We start from the raw sequence: 18,475 nt of genomic DNA on the forward strand, positions 1-18,475 counted from the left end.
ATTTGTTTTCTCGAGATCTCGAGTTATTATCTCGAAATAACAACTGCTGTTTTCCTGAGATAACGGGATAATTTTCTCGAGATCTCGAGATAACGAAACTTTGTTTTCCCGAGATAACGATATAATTAATTTGAGATCTTGAGAAAACAAAACGATAGTGTAGTATATTAAATCATTGCAGGAAACATCATTGTAGCAATCTCAGAGGAGCAGGAGCATATAGATCACGCGTCACATATCTTCTCAATCAAGGCCTGACACAGGCTGAAATAGCATTATGCCTTGCTATTACAGATAATATACACATTAGTGTGCACAATCTAAAAAGACGGTTAGCAAGGCTTCAGCTATATCAGCGGTGCAATCTAAGTGAGCCTGATGTTGTCGTTAACTACATAGCTGACCAGCTACGAGGTCCCGGGCGTCTCCATAATCTCAGGCCTATCATATCACAGTCATTATCTCGAGATCTCGGATTAATTATATTGTTATCTCTGGAAAACAAAGTTTCATTATCTCGAGATCTCGAGAAAATTATCCCGTTATCTATCTCGGGACAATGGCAGTTGTTATTTCGAGATAATATGTCGAGATCTCAAGAAAACAAATGAAGTTAACTCGTTATCACGGGAAAACGGAGGAAATGTATAAATGCATGGCCCTTTAGGGCTTCCGTACCAATGTATTCATGTAGAATGGGTTTTTTTCAGTCTATCAGTCTATGCTTGTTCAGTCATTTGATGCAAATGACTGTCAATCATTAAAGGGTAACTCCGCCAATTTTATGCATTAAAGTGTGTTTACAGGTCTTGGGGAGTACTATTCTGACAAATTGCCTCTGTGATGTCACTCAGCGGATAAGTTGCACTGTGGGTAATGTAGTCAGCAGGTTTTGAAAAGGAAGAAAATTGTGTGGAATAAAAGAGGCTATATCTCGGTTCTGCTGTATGAATTTGATCATTTGTTTTTAAACCCCCCATAATGAGTCCAACAGTGTTATAGGAGTGCAATGTTAGACCAGTGGACTACTTTTCCAAACCTGCTGACTACATAACCTGCAATGCACTGAGTGACATCACTGGAGGCAATTATTAGGATTACATGCAGCTTCCTCTGTAGCCACAAAAGGCTTCATACCTCTTTTTTCGCATATGCAGTAGTACTCCCCAAGATCAACACATTTTTATGTCTTAAATTGGTGGAGTTTCCTTTAAGAACTGAGTTTATCTATACAAGATGATGAAATGTAATGTATTCAGTTTTTATGTCACAACACAGAAAGGGCAGCACATGGTATTCTGCTTTGCTTTTTGCTTTTATGAAAGCTGCATTTCTCATTATCTCTAAATGTCAGTCATCTGAAAATGTGTTACCAGCAGTCTAATTCTACCTGTAACTCTTTTTCACTGCACACACACACACACACACACACACACATACATGCGCACACACATGCAACACTTATCATTGACTTCCACTGGTCTGTGTCCTCCCATGTACCTCTTTTTCGCTGTATTTTTCCTTCTATGACGGGAACAGTCACAGGAAGAGGAGGACCTTTCCCCCCACCCACTATCTAACCCTCCTCCACCGCACACACTTACACAAAAACACTTAAATATACACACGCGCAGTCCTTAGTTAGTATCTGAGTGTCAGGTGGGTAAAAGGTGGAAATTATATGCCCATCTCCACAACAATCCCCTGGAGTGAAGCTATCACACAGCCCGAGGGTTGACCTTACCAGCCTGTCAAAGGGCATTATTGTCTTTTGGGCAGTGTGTATGTGAGAGAGGTAAAAGGAAAACAGGGAAACATGGCTGCCCCGAGAAAGAAAGGAGAATGAACATATTGTCAGAACACAGATGGAAAACAGCTTAATATTCTCCTGCTCGCATTATAAACTCATAATATACATGTATGTATATATACATATACAAGCAGGAATTTGTGTCTGCCTGTATGTGACTCACATATCTCAAGAACCGTTGATTCAATCTACTTTACACTGGGCAGGTTTGTTGCTGAGGACCAAAGAATGTGCGGTGTCGAAATGTGCAAAATACAAAATTTTGAGTAAGCAGCGAGCACTGATCTGTGCAGTGGCAGTGGCATGGCTTCAGCGCTCTGGCTTCACAGCTTTGCAGACTGAAGCTGGGGTCACATGTGATCCCTCTCACGTGATCTCATAGGCCATATTCACACAACTGCCATTTTTCTCTGACTTCACACTCAGGGTGGGAAGCTAAAATGCTGGGGTAATGTTATCCTGCTGTGTTCCAGGCTGCAAGTTGTAAAAATGTAGAGAAACGTAGGGACATTGGGACATATTTCAGGGTGAAACAACTTATTTGATTACCCATTAGCTAACGTTAGCTCTCAACCACTTCCTAGTGAACGTTGTGTCCAAGATGTACATTTATACTTAAGAATGAATTTATGCCTTTCCTATCATATAATGTAACACTATCAAACAGTAATGTTAGCTAGGAAGTGGTTAATTGTCCCTCCAGATTTTCACTATCAATTGTCTTTTCAGTTGCTGATCAATCAGGAAGGGGTTAAATTATAACAATTTCTCAGGTTCCCTACATTTATATGATTTGCAACCTGGAACACAGCAGTACCACGTTTGAGGTTCCCACCCTGAGCGTGATGTCAAAGGAAAGTGGCCACTATGTGAATATGGTCTATGGGGAAGCAGACGTAAACAAAATAGCCTGGTGAAGCAACTTGTTGTGGTAATGTGTTACAGTGAGGAAAGAACAAAAGAAGGCGGTTAAACAATTCAGTATATTCAGAACACATTTCCTATTCTTCAGCAACGCCTGGAGGTGATATTTTAATTGTCTGTCAACAGTAGTATGCTAATGTTTGCCTTAAAAGCTACCCTTGTGGTTTTGTCAAAAGCAAAGGTCAATGATGATTGTATTGATTAAGGAAAAGAGATTAAGAGAATTCCTGGCCGTACAAGTCATAGTGAACAAAAAAGGAGTATGTGCTTGTTGTGCAAAATGTGAGGTGGAGAGATTTATGAATCAATCTGTGAGTTGTGTGATCAATGAGAAAAGGGGAGAGTCACATTGTTTCAGTATGACTGGTGTCAATCTTCCCTGACATGTCCTAAAAAACTCAAAAATCTCAATTCAATTCAATTCAACAGGCTTTACTGGCATTACATGTTATATGTGTTGCCAAAGAACAAAGGAAATTAACAACATCAAAAAAACATGAGTTAATAGGATGAAATAGATGACTGAAATAAAATAGCATACACATATATAGATATGCATAAATCATACATCCATATATACCCTATTTAATTTTGTATGAGCGTGTATGGAGGCATATACACATACAGTAAACATACACACACACACAAAATAACAGTAAGAGTCTAATAACAAAAGTCCGAACTCTTAAAGAAATAGTTTGACATTTTGGCATTGGTTGTCTGGCGACCTCTTGATAATGACAAGGTTCCAGAGAGTCACTGCACCCGGCTAAGAAATACATAACGGGTCACAAAACTGCAACTTGTTGTATACACTATATTTTATACAAATTAAAGAAGCTAAATACAAGGTTAATGTTTTCTGTTTAGTTCTTGTTACCAGTCCGTATGCTAAGCTAAGCTAAGATACCAATCTTATTGCTGTCATTTCATATTTAATGGACAGACATGAGTGGTACTGTATCGATCATCTCTAACTCCAGCTTATAACATATTTCCCAAAATGCTGAGCTATTCCTTTAAATATAACTTTGATGTCATTTGTGTGAAATTGGTATTACTTACTAATTTGTGGACTTGTTGTTGTTGTTGTTTGTTTAGAATGCAGTGTGAGCATATTGTAATCAGGAGAGACTAGTAAATGAGGTAAAGATTATGTTTATTACAGCAGATGAAATGTGATAATTAAATGTTGTCAGAAAGTCTTTGGTGCTTAGACTCTACAGGGAGATTTTATGATGGAGGGGCGTCTGAGCTGCCCTGAGCAGCAGCAAGATAAATTCCCCCCCCCCCCCCCCCCCCATGGAGTCTAGACACTGGAGGTGGTGGTGGCTGATGACTCTGCTGAGAGGGAGGGCTGAAGGCTGATGAAATTATGAAGCTGGTAAATCAGTGAAGATAGGGTGGTGATAAATGAAATGATAGTAGAGAGAGAGTATCATTTAAAAAAAAAAAAAATAGGTATCCAGTGCTTTACCATAATTTCAAGTGCAATTCAGTGGTTCTTGCCACAACATCAAGCATTGAAACATCTGTCCTGCCGGTGAGACCACATATTGAGTCCTTGACCGGTCCCTTCACCTGGCAGATGCTTTTGTCAACAGCTGCTTACATTTATTTCCTCATACACACATCTGAAACAATTTGGGTTTTCCATGTCTTGCCTCAGGACACTTCAACAGGAGGAGAGGCTTGAACCCAATTAATGTCAAACCTGCCCCACCACCTGATCTACAGTAGCCCCTCATGTGGCACCTGCACATGATCTGACCTTCAAAGGTGTTGCACCAAGTATCCTGCCTAATTTAAGACAATAAAGATGAGCACTGTCTATTTAGGTAGACAGCAGGTAGGTTGAGAGGACCGTAGAATCAGATTTCTTGACAGACCAAAGCAGTGTATCCTCATTAAAACACACCACCATGGGAAGAGAAGTATAGAGAGAGGGTCAGAGCTGTGTGAAGTGTTTATCACCGTGGCAAATAAATTGCCATGTTACATACTGAAAAACTCTTTCTTAAAAACCAAAACTAAGATGATGTTATAATTTATCTCCTTTATACCTCATCAAACCCAGCCTTGATTCAATTAAAAAGACTTTTCCATTGTATAATTTATGTTTTACCTTGGCCATCAGCCTCATTTTGTGTATTGTGATGCATATTTCAGATACACCTCTAGATGACTGCACAGCCTTGGCGGAGGTATGCACTCTGTGAGTGCTCTCTGGCCGAGTCTATTTATTTGTGTCTACATGCGGGCATGTACGTCTAATATTGAAGTTAAACCACTTAGCTGCAGCCTTGGTACATTCGTTGACTCCTGCTGAGTCTTTTTGAAGCTGGATGAGAAAAAAACAGCTTTCTCTTCTTTTGTGCATACTTACGATTGTGTAGCAGAGAATGTTGGGCGTAAAAGGTTCAGCAAATCCTTTTCTTATTATCATCAGATCATCTTTTGTATCCCTTTGTATCCCTGTACTTTACTATGTGAGAAGTATAGTTTCTCTGACTTACACAGACTGTCAATACAATATAAGTAAAAAATGTTATGTTTATGTCTATAGCCTTCCATCACATAAATGACTAGGCTATTTGAAACTTCAAGGTTAGCATGGGCCCATTATACAAACGCGATTTCTGAGCGTTACTTAGATCTAAATGGCGGCAGCGTCACTGTACAACACATCTCACAAATTCTCATCAAGTTCTGCAGGGCTCTCGCATACTGATGTGTGCATTGTCAGTGAGTTAATTGTCGAAATTAAGGCAAGAGAAAATGATCATTTGTTGCAAATATCTTGAAAAAAGCTACCAAATGGCTGTCAGAAGTTCTGTAATCATCTGGAAAGATCACATTTGGTTGACTATAAGAATGTAAGCAGAGTTGATGAAGGTTCTCAGTCATCCAGGTCATGGTAATTCTAAGTGCTGTGTCGTAGGCAACTGGACTTGACCTTATGTCAAAGACATATCATGCTAGCTAGCCCCGGTCTGTCATGTCTCCGTCGTGTAGTTTCAGCGGAGAGATGTTAAAGTCTACTTAGTCTAATAAGTAAACCTTTTACCGAACTAAGAAGAGCCTAATTACCTTATCAACTCTTCGTAAAGCAAGCTTCATTTAAACTTGACATAAAAGAAAACTCACCAAAACAGTCATGGTTTGTCTTTCTACAATCACCTCTGGTTTGACTGAAATCGATCGTTAATTTACTGCGTAAGATTCCAGCTCCACATGCTGTATTTGACATTTTGCTGCTGATGCCCTACTTTCTGTTGCTCCTCTGCCGCTTCACCTCTTTCCTGTCCCCTTCCAGCTGTGTCTTTTCATTCCCACAGTCACAGTCTTGATTTTTTCCTGATATTTAGGGTATTTTTAAAAAATGTGTTTCTCCATTTATGTCAAAAAGGAAAAATAGACACACATTTTAACATAATGCACTCCTACACAACACCACCACAAATTCCTTTGGTAATAGTAGTAGCTTTTGTACCGCTCTGCATATCATATGGATTTTTCCTATGTGTGGTCGCCCAGTGTCTCATGTCTCAAAGGGATTTATACGCCCACGGCAGCGACAGTGGAAGCAGAACAGAAAGAAAGTCCTGAACACACACCTTACATGCCAGTATGCGTTGAGCTCAGGCCAGATGGAGACCGGGTAATGGTGATCATTTTTCCAACCGAGAGAAACTAGAATTAAATCTTACAGGTGGATGATGAAGTGGAGGTGGGCTGGTTAAACACAATGGGAGCGATCGCAGAGATGTTGGCAGTGATGCAATCATCCATTTCTCGCACTCTTTACTTCTCTTCTTCCATTTGTTGCTATTAATAGATAACCACAGAGGAGAATACAATACATTCAGCAGGTCTTTACCAGCAGTTCTATCAAACAATCATTTCATCTGAATCATTTTTAGAGGCCTGGCCAGGTGTAACTACAGTATTTTGTTGGAAGAAACTGTTACAGAAAATCCAATAAAGGTACATACAGTATGGTCAAAATGTATTGTGTCTTATTTTTACCCAGGCAATGATTTTGTCCAGCTATTTTGTGGAAGAAGTACTCATATTGTCCTCAGGGACCGACCGGGATAATAACATCAGTCCAGGCCAAACTCAACAATCACTCTATTCAAACCAGACCACATACTGAAAGCCTTTTGTTGAACTAAGTTTTATGTTTACTGTTTATGCCAGTAACGTCCAAAATAGAGAAATGCAGCCAAGTCTCTTCCTTTTTAAGAGCAATTTCATTTCTATAATTACGACAACAGTAATAATTATTGATCTTTACCATTTTTGTGGACTTTTGAAGTGATTGTTTTACAGCATGGTGTTTCCTCAGAGGTCTGACTGGACTTACGTATGTATGTATATCTTCTCGTAGCTCTGAGTGCTTCCACCTGACAGAGAGAAGTAACTCAGGAAAGATATGCTGTTATATTATGATGTGATTATGATGTGCTGAGGGCCGCCCTGCTGGAAGGCTATGGCTATTTTCTTTCTTTTTTTAAACACCAATCATGTCGCCTGCTCATGAAAATATCTTTAATCTAAAGCGTTTAACGGCACTTTGCTCTCAGGCTTTTCTCCTCTTAATGCACTTCCTTTCAGCTCTTCCCTTTCTCTTTTTTTTGTGTTGTCCATTTTCTGCACCACACTGACACTACTCGCACTACACACACTGACTGATGTTGTGGTCATACCACCAGGTTAAAAGCAGGCGATGGGGGGGGGCAGGATGCAAAATGTAAATTCAGTCAATATCTACTCTGCTCACTCCCATGCGGATGGAAAGTCAGGTGAAGTTTTGTAATGTTTTGATGGGGACCACAAAAAAAACAAAAAAAACAAAAAAAACATTAAATGGATCCATACAGCTTCTCTGGTGTAATCCAAGTCTCAGATGTTATTTACACCCTTAACACTTGGATTATGCAGGACAAGCTGTACGGAGCCATTTCAGTCGGCGTCTATTCTGCTTGTTTTTTATGTTTTAACACCAGAGAAGCTGTATGGATCCATTAAATGTTTGTTTTGGGGTTTTCTTTTAGGAGAATGCTGCAACACTGTTTTGCTGTGAAGCTCCAGAAATGCTTTGTGGATTACAAAACTTCACCTAACTTTCCATCAGCATGAGGGTGAGTAGAATATGACTGCATTTTGATTCTTGGGTGAATTTATCATTGAAGCTAAAGTACAAACACACACACTCTGTAAAAATAAGATAACACCTTATTGATCCCCAGAGGGACATTCGCTTGAGTTACTCTGTAACAAGTAAAAGTTGTTCTGAATTTAAAATAGTAAAGACAACACCCACCTCAGCCACAGTCTGTTCACCCTGCTGTGTCTGGCAGGAGATGCAGAAGTATCCGCTGTCGTACCACCAGACTACAGAGCAGCTTCTTTTCTCTTTACTGTCACTGCTGATGTATGTTTCCTGACAAAAGCTGATATTTTACATTTCCTTCCTTATTTCTAATTTCTCCAATGAGAAATGTTTACTAGTGCTCAAAGTCACCACTAACTATAGCCGTGAGTTCAATGTAGGGGAGTAAAAAGCACAACATTTCCCCCTGAAATAGAGTGCAGTGGACGTATGAAGTAGTATTAAAATATTACCTCAGGTGTCTTAAGTTACTTTCCACTGCTGCACTAGATTCATTTAGTGACCTCATGCAGGGATCCCTGTCCCCAAGATGAGAACCACCGACTCGTGTGAAATGAAAGATTTTCGTTTTCTTCATCTCCACTTCCTTTTTTACGTGAGGGATCTTCTTCTCCTAACCCTCTCCTGCTTTCTATGACTATATCATCTTTTTCCCCAGATCCTCTCTAACATGCGTCTCCGTCTCCCTCACCCTCCCCAGACCCTCCTCACTCTCTCCTTCTGCATTCTCTCCTCATCCGTCATCCTCCCCGCTCCCCTCCTCTCCCCCTCTCTTCCTGTAGCCCTACAATAACATAGACAGAGGCCTCAGTAAGTGCTGTTTTCCTGGCCGGACTGGAGGACCCTCCCCATATCCAAACAGGAGCCATGCTCATTTTACCTTCACCCTGGCCCAGACTGGGCCAGTCCAGGCCAGACAAATACAGAATACTACGTTTCATGCATTTAGACACTGGGCCAGCTCCATTAGTGTGTTATGATCAACCGAGAGGAGATCAACTCAATATCTACAGTACTCAAATTTTTAGATGTGTGTGGTTAAACAGGGATGAACTAGAACAGGCTGGGAGGCTAAAATCCAAATATAATGAAGTATATCTTTATGGTTATAAGAAACTGATAATATATAGGACACATAAGATTCAAGCTTTTCAAACTGGTGCTTGATGTAGTGAACTGTGTTCCAGTGTCTTGCAGATAAAACTCCTTGCACATGAAAAATTAAACATCACCAACTTATAGTGCTGTTTTTAGCCATGCTAACAGCATGGCTCTATTGGGATGTCCAGCACTTTGGTCCCGGCTGAAACTTTTGGATGTATTGGCATGAAAGGATTTCAGGCCAGTCGCCAAGATATCATGTTAGAAGTTAACATCTCTTCAAACCACATTTACGTCCAAGGTTGACATTTGTACGAACGTGGGCGTATCACATTCACATTATACCTTTATTAGCCACCTTTCACATGACACGAAGGTGATGGTGGTGGGGTTACTCCAAACGGCCGGCCGCTGTTTGATTCACACCACTGGATATTTTTACGGACACCTGGGGATATTTCCAGATGTTTTTGTAGTTTTCACTTTGGTGATCCTAGAAGCTCCAGCAGGTTGACATTTGTGTAAATTCATACAAAATTTCTGGAATAGATCACATAGTTTGCCACTATATATCACGAAAATGTAGATAGTTTTCAATCGTTACACTTTCAGTTAATTTATCAATTAATATATAGCCAGTTTATAGTCTTTTTTTGCTCAGTGCACAGCAGGCAAGTTGAACATTCAAAAATGTTTGTCAAAGGTTTGTCTACAGGCAGGAATATGATTCAGTGAATATGAGGAATTAAGTTTCAAATTGTAAATTAATGACACATGAATGTTTTGGTAACAATAATATTGGTGAATGGCCAGACTTGCAGGCTGTATTTACAGTGGGGATGGGGGGAACATGTCCCCACCGGTTTGTGAGGTGACCAATTTTGTCCCAGTCACTTTTTTAAAGCAAAATTAGTTTAAACTGTGCTTAAAAAAAACCAAAGAAAACCAGCATGCACCAAGAAATGTCAGCTAAAAAATATTATATGAAATAAAATGTTCCATGTTTCCCCTTCACGGAGCGCTCTGTTGCTCTGATTTGCCTGACCGTGATAACGGATCCTTTTGTGTCTTGTATAATCTTTTTGAAGCCTGTTGAGGCTCTCACTGTAATTATAGGTCACGCAATTAAACTTGACATGAATTGTGTCATTTCCCTCCCTCCTTGCCCCTGAACAGCTCCACGTACAAACTGGCTCTGTGTCCTTCAGAGAGGCTGCACTCCAACTTCAATTCCATGCCTGGGATTCAAGAGCTCACGGCCGTGGTGGAAGATAAGATGTATGAAGACTCTCTGGTGAGGAAAGATCTAAAGGTTCATTCTTAAACACCTGCCACCGAATGAAGAGACGAGTGTCATTTCAAAGGGAAACTCTGGCAGTACAGAACATACCGGACAAGACTGGCATCAAAGTTAAAGTCTATCTTTTTTTCAAAGAATAAATATTTCAGGATTTCATGTTTTATGATGTCTATATCTGACATACATGCTTAAGCCACTATGAGTATTTTCTTTGACACATCTCTCTTTTATCTTTTTCTGCTTTTCTCTTTCAATTTATCTCACAATTTCAGGTCATTTCTGGTCAAAATGCTTCTACTTTATCAATAATACTTTTAATCTTTTCCCTCTTACATTTCTGCATATAATTAACAAGCAGTTACTCAGCCCAACCTACAGAACTAATATTAGTCCAGTGAAGATCCCAAAGTTTCAAATGATATCAGATATTATGAGCCTGAGTTTGGGGGAAATCAGGCACAAGATACCTGGAATATTTCCATTTGACTGAAAAGTGCAGCCATAAAAACACTCTTAACATCATACAGCTTCAATTAAGAGTTGGAACAGAATGTAGGAGCTATGACCCTCTGAAAGAGGATTATTTCTAACAAATCATTGTGTCTTCTATTGCTTTGTACTTTTGAAATTGGAGTTATTTGTCTGAGAACATCTGGTACATTCATACACTCTTCCACTCACACACGTTTTGCTTCTCAGATATGAACTCAACGACGAAAAGCTGCCAATGAGGATAAGAGAGCGCAACAGTTATTGTGGGACTCGTCTTTTCTTTGTACAGAGCACCAGATGCCTGCAGGGAGAGTGGCTGGACCCCGGCCAAGTCAAACACCCAGGAAACACCTCTAACACGTGCCCTGCACGGCCTCAGGAAATACTGCAGAGAGAGACGGGAGGGCTTGTTTTTTAAAATGTAAAAAACATGAAGTTTTACGACTGTCATTTCACCATCAAATCACAGCAGAGCGATGTCATTTCTGCACTTCAGTGAGATGAAAAGTGTCACATCTCTGTGGGTGATGAAGGCCATGTTTTAGTTATATCACTGCCTCAAGATGCTGAAGTGGCGGCTTCATAGTGATTTCTTACTTTTCACCTGAAAAATTTATATGTTTTCTGTACTTTGATGTTTCATCTTCTAAGTAATTTCAGAGGACATCTATGCAGGGTGGAGGTTTTGCTTCCGGGGTACAGCGCTCTTCAATCTACATGTAGCTCGTCTCAGGCAGAGATACTGTCACACATAAACACATGCACACAAAGATGCTGCTTCGGCAAAACTGTACATTGGTAATTATGCCAGAAAAGCATCTACTGTATAAATGCATGTGCAGCTGAATTGATTTGGCTTGAGCTGAAGTTGGAAGGCTGTTCACTTGACTCAACCTCATATGGAGTTTTTTATGCCCAGAGACGTTCTGATAAAACTTCAAAAGAGACCTGCCAGCTGAGAAACTTCCATCACCCCTCAGAAGCACTTGCGAGGACAGCATGGAGGGAAAAAAAGAAAAATGTTCACATGTATAACACGAAGTGCTAATATTAACTGAACAGCGAGTAATGTCAGCTATAGTATCTGGTCGGAAAACACAAAAAAGCCGCCAGTGTAAGGAGTTGAAGCCCAAAGTAGCGAGACTTCCCGAGTGCACTTGATACCAAAGTCCAGTTTGTTTGATTAGTGTGAACACACGTGTACTGTACTCGGTTCACGTCAGGTGTGAAAGCAACTGTGCCAAAACACGGAAGTGCACCGCTATGACTGCTATGCTATGTGTTGATGACGCAAGAGTTCGCTTTTTGTTCTTTGTGTATATTAGCAGATCGCAAACCAACTAGTGTACATACAGAAGTGTTATTCTGTCCTGAACGACTTTATAAATGTGAAAGCTGACCGGTGGGGGAGAGGGAGGGGGGCAGTCAACTAGTGTGTGAACCATCAGGATGGAAACACTGTCATTCATGGGAATTTATCGAAGAATAAATTGAACCTGGCATCTTAATCAAGGATGGATTAACCTACTGAGTGGGCAAATCAGGGCAAGTATCCTGGAGCTCCAGACCCTCAGGGTCCCTCAAGGCCTCACTTTAATTGGGAAGTCAGTTGGTTTCCACCACCTTAATTAACTCATAATAAACTGCAAATTTGTTTTGGGATCTTGTGGCTACCAATAAAGCAGTATATCGACGGAAATATCAAAAGGCCGTTGCATTATTACTTGTCTTACCGGGCATCCAAATCCCATAAGAAGAAATGTGATAAATCAAATGACTGTAAACAGAAGGTTAATAGGGGCCGGGTTTTTTGCCCTCAGGCCCATTAGTAGGTTAATCCAATCATGACTGCAATAATTGTAAGAAGACCACAAATATTATTGAACAGACTTGATTGAATATAAACACAAATATTACATTCATCATTCATTTGTAACTATTTTTAACTTGTAGTGATTTCTATTTTATTTGAAAGCTTTGCTCATACAAGTCTGTAGAGGTGTTATTTCTGAAGAAGAGAATATTAGTCTATCAAAGGAGCACCATGTAGTTTTAGAGAAGAATTTGAATATTTACAATATTAATGAGGTAATAATACATGATGAATGAGGTAATAATACAAACGCAAAAATCTTTATCTTTTCCATAACTGAATAAACAAGCTGCTCTCAGAGGAAAATAAGGTCCCAGAACACCGTTTGAAGCTAGAAAGGTGGCAGGGTCCGCCACATATAAACAAAGTAAAACAGTCTGAAACTGTGTTGTCCTATATGGTCAGTTTGTTTACTCAGTTTATTCAGCCATGAAAACAAAGAGAGTTTGTTTATTTAGTTTGTTTAGCCATAAAAATAAAATGAAAAAATCATTCAATGAAGATTTTTATCTGCTGATTAAAAAGTTTTCCCCAAAACTACATAGTGCACCTTTAATAATTCAAGTAGGGAGCAGAGCCTGCTCCCAGCGGCGGCTCCAGGTACTGCATCCAGTGGGAGGAGGAGGAGAGAGGAAGTTCTCCAAAACTTTTTTTCCTTGAAAGGATTGTGGAGCTGCCCCGTTAGATTTTCAGAGGAAGGGGACCCGAGCAGAAGTTTAAAGAAGACGTAAGAGGAGAAAACGGTGGCAAATATTTACATCCCTCTTCTGTTTGTGTCTCCTCACATGAGAGGGACAACAGGACGCGTGTGTTTGCCTTTGTCCCGTGTATTTAGTTCCTTCTTCCCACACTGAGAGGACTTACACCATCAGAGGCGATGAGATGTGAGTGAGCTATGCCTTGTGGAAATGGACAGACTTTATCCAAGCGAAAACATGGCGTCTGCGTCCCGAGGCTTAGCTTCTTTTCCAGTCTGCTTGTGGCGCTCTGCTGCCTGGAGGCATGGGGCTCCGGGCCGCAGGGGGACGGCGGCAGAGCTTGCAGCCCGTGTCCCGTTAACTGCAGCTGCGCGCCGGCCGTGCCCCAGCCGTCCTGCGTCGTCAACTGCTCCAACATCGGGCTGGAGAGGGCCCCAGCTGCGGCGGACATCCCGCTGGCCACCAGCGTGCTGTAAGTACAGAGGGCAGGGATGTACAGCGGAGGCTTCACTGACAATCACATGCAATCAACCAGGTTTTAATGGCTGGAAGAGGTGAAACTCATGGAAGTGAAAAAAATCGCAATGAAAGAAAGTTTTTTTTTTTTGTTCATGTTGGTGTTTGTCTGCCATGATGTCACTGTAGAGGTTAAAACAATGTTGTTATTGACACCACATCACTGTTTTTTGCATCATGAAGCCTGAGAGGATTTCTTTTTATCTCTGCTTTGTTGTTGTTGAGCTGAAACACTGATCGTTTAATCGATTGGTTGATTGACAGAATATAAATATAAATAAGCAACTTTCTTGGTTATTGATTATGATCATTGGAGTCACTAGTGAGGCATTCAGGCCAAACATTGTGGTGGTTCCAGCTTTGTAATCATACACATGTATTACTTTTCTACATGGAAATTGGTCATCATTGCCTTTTTTTTTCTTTTTTCTTTTACTTCTGTTAGTTGAATGAACCCAGCAACTTGGCTATGTTGACCTTTGGCTTTGGGAAACTGAGAAAGGCTTTTTTTCCACAATCTTCCAACAGCTCTGTTGGAAGATTGTGGAAAAAAAAGCCTTTCTCAGTTTTTCATTTCTGTCTCTAGACAGAAATGATTAATTGATTAAGGAAGAAATAATGTGCAGATCAGCCAATAATGAATAAATCATTAGCTGGTTGCAGTCATGTGTAGGCACTTTGACAGATGTGGTGATCGGAGTAATGTGGCATTGAAAAACTAGCACCAAATCATCATTGTGTATCACTATACGCTTTTAAAATCAAAAGACAGAAAAATACGCAGAAGTATTTCAAGGAAATCATGCAAACTTTGGATGCTTAAAAAATGAGTACTGCAGGACTTTCTTTACGAGGTGACCTCTTTTGTGTGGCGCAGGCCTCTGTCCAAGGCCAGAGTGACACTGCGTGTGTGCATGTGTCTGTGTTTGTGTCTGTGTTTGTGTGTGTGTGTGTCTGAGTTTGTGTATGTGTCTCAGTTTGCTAGTTTAAAGTCGGTCAGCAGAGAAGCTGAACGTGGTGTTTGTGGTGCAGATCAGTCTTCAACCTCTGGTGCTGCTGCAGCGAGAACATTCTGTTCTGTGCCGATGGAAGACATATGTTATCAATTATTTATTTCCCCTTACACTACCTTCTTTTATTTAACTTTACCTCATGTACCAGGCTCGGTGTCCACGTGCATTATTTTGGGACTTCTTTAATTTAGAGTCCTGGCTAAACGAGCACTTGAATATCATAAAATTATGTTTTAGAAAACTGTGTTTCAGCTGGAATTCTTCAAAATAAAAGCCAGCGGGCGTATTGGTAATATTTGTTATTGCTTTGAAGGTATTCAAACCGTTCCTTCTCATCTCAGCAGGGCTTCTTAATATCACTTGCTATTTAGTGAGAGTATCTGCACAAGAAAGGAAGAGTGTTCTGTTGGGTGCCATGTTAATCACAGACGGGCCCTGCAGCAGGATGCGTCTCTAATCATGTCAGACTCTCATGCTAATTGCATCAGTCTAGATAAAGCTCCTTGGTCCTACTGTACCAGCAGAAGCCATATGTGGAGGTAACCGACTGTGAACCGTTACTGTCCTCACTAACTTGGCCTCTTGTCTGCAGCTGCCACCTTATAGACAGAAGCAGGGAATTTAAATCAGATATTTTACCTTTAATTATCTCTGATTTCATGGCCGACCGTGGCAGGAAGAGACATCCAGCCAAGACCCAGCAGAGAACTTAACAATGTTCATTTCTATAATGCTGCAGGCAGTGCTCGTCCTGTATTACCTATTCACTCATTATTTGAAGATTTTTTTTAAAAGGTCATACTCGCTGGCACTTAATGCTAAGGTATATATATATATATGTGTGTGTGTGTGTGTGTGTGTGTGTGTGTATGTATATGTATATATATATATATATATATATATATATATAATAAGATATATATATATATATATATATATATAATGTAGTATGGTAGAGTACAGTTTTCCCAGTCACTATCATGAATCTTATTATTTTTCCCAGCATTTTTTACAGTAAATACAGTCAAACTGATGTTTTAGGTATGAAAATAGGCTGTTAAAATGAGGCACTTAATAAGTAAATATTATAATAAAATTTTCGAGAGATTTTGATAAATAATCATCAGTAATGTGGATATAATGACTAAGTGGGTAAAGGCAAGTATTAGAACAAGAAGAACAGGATGGTTGGTTCCAAAAATGACATCACTTTACTGTAATGCAGCCTTTAAAAGACAAGACGTATAACGATATCAGAAATCTAAGACTATATATAGTTTCCTATCACAATAATGATATAATACTGATATATTTTTCCAGCCCTAATTCATTCCACTTTATTATTGACACTGTTGTGTTTGAATTTGAGACTGTTGAGGAGAAAACAAACAGTGGATCTGAATAAAACTGTCCCTTAAACATCAACCAGGAGAGAAGCTGTAAATCAGTAACAGGCCCACAGCTGTGCTGGTGGTGTCTGTCTATGGACAAATGTCTTGTTACCTTATGTGTATGCACGCCGTGGCCAGATAGGTGCCTGTCTGGATCACACATAGATTATGTGTCTGAGATTGCTGCAGCAGCCTGACATTTACATTGTGTATCACTGTGACTCTTCATTCACAGTGTCAGTATCAGTAAGGTTCACTGTAGATTCTTGATATTAGCCACAGCTAATAATTATTTTTATTATAAATCAATCTGTTTCTCATATATTCCGTTTACAATTTCAGTTTACAGCTGGAGAAAAAACATTTAGAATTTTTTGCTGGAAAAATTGCCTCAAGCAACATTATGTAGAAATCAGCATTTTGTGTGATTTGGTGCCCCCCACAATTTCTGAGTGCAACACCACTGCCGTAAATACAGATCCCAGGTCTGTAACAATTTGTCAGATGTAATGTAGGTGCTAACTACAAATACAACTCATGACGTCATAACAGAGTTATGTGTTGAAAACTTGTATGTTGAAGTAAGCATGTATGTAACGCTGTGATCCGACCCTCTCACTGAAGTGACATAGTGCAGAAACAAGTGACAGAGGCACCATTCACCCTGTTACAAGACACTGTACCGTCAACATGATTTCGAGGCTGTTATTTTAAGGTAAAGAATAGTTACACATCGTAGCTTTAATTGATAAATTGATAAAAAATTAACTGCAGATTAGTTTTATGTCAGTAAATTAATTAAGAAAGACAGTATGATGTTCAAATCAAAATGCATTGAAGCTTATCTTGGTTTGCACTTGGTTGTGTGTGTGTGTTCTCGTAGTAAGAAGTTGTTGCAGTGCGGGGATCACCACTACATCTAATTAAAGTGTGGCTGGCATTAGACAGATTTCACCACTCGACAGTTTCAGTGACAGTTTTATTTTATCAGAAGGCCTTTTTCTGTGGCAAAGTGATGAAGGCTAAATTGTTGATGTTCATTTTTTCTAACAAATACATCAACACAATGTGACCTTCATGTGCTTCTGTGAATCACTACGGAGACATACGGAGTAAGAGAGAAGAGAAGGCTTTTTAATTCAGAATTTCTTTCTTTCTTTGTGTGTAATCATCTGGCATTTATTAGGGTCTAGATTATTGAACTCATAAGAAAAAATTCTGATTTCTGATTGGCTATTTCACCAAAACCTAAAAGTATTGAAACGTTGCCACTCTAAATTTTGCAACATTTCTGTTTGATGTCAAAATGTGTTGGCAACCATAAAACTGTAGTGTTACACAGTTTTCCTTTCAGTTGCAGTATAAGCAACAGATTTTCATCTGATGAACTGAAAGGTCGGACAGTAATAAAAACCACAAGAAAAGATCGAAAAGTGGAAGCGATGGTGCGTCCCCTCCTCTCCTCTGCGCCCCTACCTGGCCCCAAATGAAAAAGTTTTAGACAAGCCCCCGGTAAACAAAATCATCTAGCGGTAATGAAGTATTTTAACACGCTGCGGAGTGCAGCTGGAGAAAAGCATTCCCCTTACACACCAGTCCATCTGTTCCAACCCGCACACATACTAAAAATCTTTTCGCACTTCATGCAGACAGTTTATGTAACTCTGAAGTCACTTCTGGGAAATGCTTGTGGAATGATCTCTTTACTTTCTAAAGGCTCTGTAGACTTTCTTTAGTAAGCTGATTGCTGTTGCACAAATCACCACTATACTGAGTCTGTCCTGGGACAGCAGACAGAAAGTAAATGAAAAAATCAGTCAACATGTGTCTGAGAGCAAAGAGTTTGTAACGGCTAATCAGTTCTCAGTGGAAGGCAGGGGGCTGGTGAACTTCTACAATTAATGTGATCCCTTAGTATTTCAGATCTCCATGTAATTGCTGTTATTTTCCTTTTAAAGATCTGTCACCCCGGTCAGTAGGTTATAAAAACAAATTTTCTCACAAACCGATAACATCTAGTTCTTCTGCTTGAGGGACTTGACCCTTCGTATACAGAACTGCTCAAGCTGAAGTCTCAGCGCAGCTAGAAAAGAAGCCAGAGGCCATGTCCGAGTTGAATTCCATCCAACACATTGTAGAGTTCACATTTTAGATTACAGAGCGAGTTCAGCAGACTTT

General features: G+C 39.9%; 1 protein-coding gene across 1 annotated transcript in view; it reads left to right on the forward strand.

Moving 5' to 3' along the window:
* Positions 1-13,380: 13,380 nt before the first annotated feature.
* Positions 13,381-18,475, forward strand: part of pkd1a (polycystic kidney disease 1a) — a 73,094-nt gene continuing 67,999 nt past the window's right edge. The window contains exon 1 of the mRNA XM_084383694.1: positions 13,381-13,849. Coding sequence (XP_084239820.1) covers positions 13,575-13,849 — 275 coding nt within the window. The 5' untranslated portion in view covers positions 13,381-13,574. The remainder of the gene's footprint in view (positions 13,850-18,475) is intronic.

Source organism: Pagrus pagrus, assembly GCF_965226575.1.
Source record: "Pagrus pagrus genome assembly, chromosome: 2".
Classification (NCBI taxonomy): domain Eukaryota; kingdom Metazoa; phylum Chordata; class Actinopteri; order Spariformes; family Sparidae; genus Pagrus; species Pagrus pagrus.